Here is a 6000-nt window from a genome sequence, read left to right on the forward strand (position 1 = left end):
CTCTACATCCTTACATTTGTCCTCTAGCCATGCCTGCTTAGCCATTTTGCACTTCCTGTCGATCTCATTTTTGAGACGTTTGTATTCCTTTTTGCCTGCTTCATTTATTGCATTTTTATATTTTCTCCTTACGTCAATTTAATTGAATATTTCTTCTGTCACCCAAGGATTTCCACTAGCCCTCGTCGTTTTACCTACTTGATCCTCTGCTGCCTTCACTACTTCATCCCTCAAAGCTACCCATTCTTCTTCTACTGTAGTTCTTTCCCCCATTCTTGTCAATTGTTCCCTTATGCTCTTCCTGATACTCTGTACAACCTCTGCTTTAGTCAGTTTATCCAGGTCCCATCTCCTTAGATTCCCACCTTTTTGCAGTTTCTTCAGTTTTAATCTGCAGTTCATAACCAATAGATTGTGGTCAGAGTCCACATCTGCCCCTGGAAATGTCTTACAATTTAAAACCTGGTTCCTAAATCTCTGTCTTGCCATTATATAATCTATCTGAAACCTGTCAGTATCTCCAGGCTTCTTCCATGTATACAACCTTCTTTTATGATTCCTGAACCAAGTGTTAGCTATGATTAAGTTGTGCTCTGTGCAAAATTCCACCAGGCGGCTTCCTCTTTCATTTCTTAACCCCAATCCATATTCACCTACTACGTTTCCTTCTCTTCCTTTTCCTACTATCGAATTCCAGTCACCCATGACTATTAAACTTTCGTCTCCCTTCACTACCTGAATAATTTCTTTTATCTCATCATACATTTCTTCAATTTCTTCGTCATCTGCAGCGCTAGTAGGCATATAGACTTGTACTACTGTCGTAGGCGTGGGCTTCGTGTCTATCTTGGCCACAACAATGCGTTCGCTGTGCTGTTTGTAGTAGCTTACCCGCATTACTATTGCTTTATTCATTATTAAACCTACTCCTGCATTACCCCTATTTGATTTTGTTTTTATAACCCTGTATTCACCTGACCAATAGTCTAGCTCCTCCTGCCACCGAACTTCACTAATTCCCACTATATCTAACTTTAACCTTTCCATTTCCCTTTTTAAATTTTCTAACCTACCTGTCCGATTAAGGGATCTGACATTCCACGCTCCGATCCGCAGAACGCCAGTTTTCTTTCTCCTGATAACGACTTCCTCTTGAGTAGTCCCCGCCCGGAGATCCGAATGGGGGACTATTTTACCTCCGGAATATTTTACCCAAGAGGATGCCATCATCATTTATCCATATAGTAAAGCTGCATGCCCTCAGGAAAAAATTACGGCCGTAGTTTCCCCTTGCTTTCAGCCGTCGCAGTACCAGCACAGCAAGGCCGTTTTGGTTAGTGTTACAAGGCCAGATCAGTCAATCATCCAGACTGTTGCCCCTGCAACTACTGAAAATGCTGCTGCCCCTCTTCAGGAACCATACGTTTGTCTGGTCTCTCAACAGATACCCCTCCGTTGAGATGATAATGGCATTGAAACAGAGGATGACACACGTAAAGCTGAAATACTTAACACCTATTTCCAAAGCTGTTTCACAGAGGAAGACCGCACTGCAGTTCCTTCTCTAAATCCTCGCACGAACGAAAAAATGGCTAACATCGAAATAAGTGTCCAAGGAATAGAAAAGCAACTGAAATCACTCAACAGAGGAAAGTCCACTGGACCTGACGGGATACCAATTCGATTCTACACAGAGTACTCGAGAGAACTTGCCCCCTTTCTAACAGCCGTGTACCACAAGTCTCTAGAGGAACAGAAGGTTCCAAATGATTGGAAAAGAGCACAGGTTGTTCCAGTTTTCAAGAAGGGTCGTCAAGCAGATGCGCAAAACTATAGGCCTTTATCTCCGACATTGATCTGTTGTAGAATTTTAGAACATGTTTTTTGCTCGAGTATCATGTCGTTTTTGGAAACCCAGAATCTACTATGTAGGAATCAACATGGAATCCGGAAACAGCGATCGTGTGAGACCCAACTCGCTTTATTTGTGCATGAGACCCAGAAAATATTAGATACAGGCTCCCAGGTAGATGCCATTTTCCTTGACTTCCGGAAGGCGTTCGATACAGCTCCGCACTGTCGCCTGATAAACAAAGTAAGAGCATACGGAATATCGGACCAGCTGTGTGGCTGGATTGAAGATTTTTTAGCAAACAAAACACAATATGTTGTTCTCAATGGAGAGACGTCTACAGACGTTAAAGTAACCTCTGGCGTGCCACAGGGGAGTGTTATGGGACCATTGCTTTTCACAATATATATAAATGACCTAGTAGATAGTGTCGGAAGCTCCATGAGGCTTTTCGCAGATGGTGCTGTAGTATACAGAGAAGTTGCACCATTAGAAAATTGCAGCGAAATGCCGGAAGATCTGCAGCGGATTGGCACTTGGTGCAGGGAGTGGCAACTGACCTTCAACATAGACAAATTTAATGTATTGCGAATACATAGAAAGAAGGATTCTTTGTTGTATAATTATATGATAGCGGAACAAACACTGGTAGCTGTTACTTCTGTAAAATATCTGGGAGTATGCGTGCTGAATGATTTGAAGTGGAATGATCATATAAAATTAATTGTTGGTAAGGCGGGTATCAGGTTGAGATTCATTGGGAGAGTCCTTAGAAAATGTAGTCCATCAACAAAGAAGGTGGCTTACAAAACACTCGTTCGACCTATACTTGACTATTGCTCATCAGTGTGGGATCCGTACCAGGTCGGGTTGACAGAGGAGATAGAGAAGATCCAAAGAAGAGCGGCGCGTTTCGTCACAGAGTTATTTGGTAAGCGTGATAGCGTTACGGAGATGTTTAGAAAACTCAAGCGGCAGACTCTGCAAGAGAGGCGCTTTGCATCGCGGTGTAGCTTGCTGTCCAGGTTTCGAGAGGGTGCGTTTCTGGAAGAGGTATCGAATATATTGCTTCTCCCTACTTATACCTCCCGAGGAGGTCACGAATGTAAAATTAGAGAGATACGAGCGCGCACGGAGGCTTTCCGGCAGTCGTTCTTCCCGCGAACCATACGCGACTGGAACAGCAAAGGGAGGTAATGATAGTGGCACGTAAAGTGCCCTCCGCCACACACCGTTGGGTGGCTTGCGGAGTATAAATGTAGATGTAAATGTAAAATGAACACCCTGTATAAGGAGTAGCAGTGGATCCAAAATTGAACCCTATGGTACTCCTTTTGTGATTTCAATAAAATTTTCTACCTTTCCAACATTTCTTGAATTATTCGCCACAACTTTTTTTTTTTTTTTTTTCATTCTGCTCATTAATACTATCTCCTCTCGCGGCAACTGCCCTTTGCTGACTGTTCTCTTCCAATTACCACAGGCCTACCAAGATGGTGTGGCACGGTTCGAGGCCTGACGGCGAGCGCCGCACGGACGCCTACTGCAACGCGTGGCAGTCGAGCGGCGGCGAGGGGCTGGCGGCGTCTCTGGCGTCGCGACGCCTACTGGAGCAGGCGCGCGCGCCCTGCCGCAGCCGCCTCGCCGTACTCTGCATAGAAGCCACCAGTCAGCTTTCCTACCGGCGCCGCCGCAAGACAGACGCTGGTGACGGCAGCGGCGGCGGCGGCGGTGGCGTGGCAGAGGGCGGCGAAGGCGTCCGCGAGAAGGAAGAAACCGTCCCATCGCAGGGGGACAGCGGCAGGAGCGAGTAGTGTCCCCACAAGCTACAAACGAGGCGTCGCCTTAAAGTCAATCGTGGCGATAACGCCACATACTACTTGCACCAGAGGACTATTGTGAACAAAAACTCAGGTGTCTCTCCTGTTCTAGCTTCGGTCTCTGCCGAACAAAGTTTCATCGACACGGACTATCATCGACACACGGCGAGTGTCCCGAGTGTTTACATAAACTGGGCAAAAGTATGTTTACAGTGTGTTTTAAAATTACGCAGACAGTTTTTCAGTGAGTGTGGAACTTCTACTGTGTGCCAAATGGACCTTACTAGATAATATTCTTCTCAGGTGTATAGCCGGATCATAACGCCATCTTGACACAATATTTCCGCCGTCCAGCTGGCCGCCATCTTCAGGTGAGAGTGCTGGTACACGACCTCGCCGGTACTGACTTCTCAGCGCAAGTGGCGGCCCCTATATAGGCCGCAGAAGGCCCACAACGCGTGCGCGAGAAGGTGCCGTAACTGCCCCCTAGCGCAAGTAAACATACCTCGCCGCCAGTGGTAGAAACAGGCGAAATCGAGATTCGCTATTGGTCAGACAATCCGGACCATTCAGGACCGATGTGTTGAGCACCAGCGGCACACACGGTTGCTTCAACGTGAGAAATCTGCAGTAACGGAGCACTGTCTCACCGAGGGACATAGAATGCTGTATGACGAGACACAAATGGTTGCCCCTGCTACTGGGACTGTGTTTTAAAAGAATCCATAGAGATTCGTTTATCTGGTAATCTTATTAATAGAGACAAGGGTTATCTTTTAAGTAAGACTTGGAACCCAGTGTTATCAAACATTAAAAAACAACGGTCTGTGTTTCGATCATCGGAATAATTTTCAATTTTTGATAGCGATATCTCGATTTCGCCTGTTTTTACCACTGGCGGCGCGGTATGTTTACTTGCGCTAGAGGGCAGTTACGACACCACCTCGCGCACGCGTTGTGGGCCTTCTGCGGCCTATATAGGGGCCGCCGCCTGCGCTGAGAAGTCAGTTCCGGCGAGATCGTGTACCAGCCCTCTTACCTGAAGATGGCGGCCAGTTGGACCGCGGAAATATTGTGTCAAGATGACGTTATGATCAGGCTGCACACCCGAGGATAATATTATCAATTATTACGCCGGGAAAGCCTTCGTAATCACAACGGGCCTTACCACTCGTGCACCAAGTCTTCACCTAGGAACTTCGCAGTCTTGCAACATTGCACTATAGAGCCACGGCTGTATCAAAAATCCCACCCCCTCCCCGCAACTTCCTCTTACCAAAATTTTATCTTGCATCAGGATCTCAAAATTGGGTTGAATCAGTTTATGACGTACTTTCACAATACCCACTAGTTGTGATAACAAACATCGCCTCGGTAGCCGACTGGTCACTGCTTTGGCTGTCGCGAGGCGGATCTGACATCTATTCTTGGTAATCTCAAGGATTTGTACATCAAGACCTTACAGAGTACACTCTGCCTCGAGAAGACAGTTGATAAACTCCTTAACGCTAAGTAGTTGATCAGTTTTGTGAAAGTCGACATTAACGGCCAGAAGATCTCTGTGTGCAAACCAAATGTAACTACATGACGACAGCCAATGACAGTTTCAGCTTCAAATATCGGTCTACGTGACAGCAGAGTGTGTAATTCCCATACCCTGTTTACTGACAGTCCCATACACAAAAAGAATTTTCCAAATTGATATAGCTGTGCATGTTAAGTGAAGCAAAGAATCATTAAAGCCACAGAGATTCAGGTGAGGAGCATCATTTTGGCGAGTAAGATTTGGGAATTTAAATTCATTAATTTGTCATAGAGTTTGACGTTTGTACAAAGTTCAGAGACAAATTCCATCTGCTACTGGACGTTTTAATGCACTTATTTCAGTGAGTCATGCCAGATAGAAACGCAGGAAATACAACAAACGGCACCCGAATAAAATCTCAAAATGAGATTTCTGTACAACTGAATAATTATTCGATTACGCACTTGCACATAACGAACAAGAACTAATTGCACAAGGAATAACTAGCAGTTATCACGGGAATTGTATTGCTGGATCCGTGATAAAATTAAGTAAAGATTAGTACAGGAGTATGTTACAGATGGCACGCGACGTGATGATGTGCGTGCAGCAATATACTCATCATCCAAGTGAGGACAATTGTATTTTCACCTAACGTTTCTTGATATCGGATTCGTGAAGTATGTCGCGTAGTGTTTAAAACTTTTTTGTACTGATAAATTATTTTAGTTACTTATTATATGTATTGTAAGCTGTAATTAAATTATTGTCAGAATAATGTGTAATAATATATGTGTATACTA

The 6000-nt window shown here is 44.9% G+C and overlaps 1 protein-coding gene across 3 annotated transcripts in view; it reads left to right on the forward strand.

The window, feature by feature from the left end:
- The window catches only part of LOC126251885 (collagen alpha-1(XVIII) chain-like), a 733026-nt gene extending 728948 nt beyond the window's left edge, over nt 1-4078 (forward strand). For all 3 annotated transcript variants that reach the window (XM_049952585.1, XM_049952587.1, XM_049952586.1), the window contains one exon: nt 3336-4078. In XM_049952585.1, coding sequence (XP_049808542.1) covers nt 3336-3666 — 331 coding nt within the window. In that variant the 3' untranslated portion in view covers nt 3667-4078. The remainder of the gene's footprint in view (nt 1-3335) is intronic.
- The last annotated feature ends 1922 nt before the right edge of the window (nt 4079-6000 follow it).

The sequence above is a fragment of the Schistocerca nitens genome, chromosome 4 (assembly GCF_023898315.1).
Source record: "Schistocerca nitens isolate TAMUIC-IGC-003100 chromosome 4, iqSchNite1.1, whole genome shotgun sequence".
Lineage (NCBI taxonomy): Eukaryota > Metazoa > Arthropoda > Insecta > Orthoptera > Acrididae > Schistocerca > Schistocerca nitens.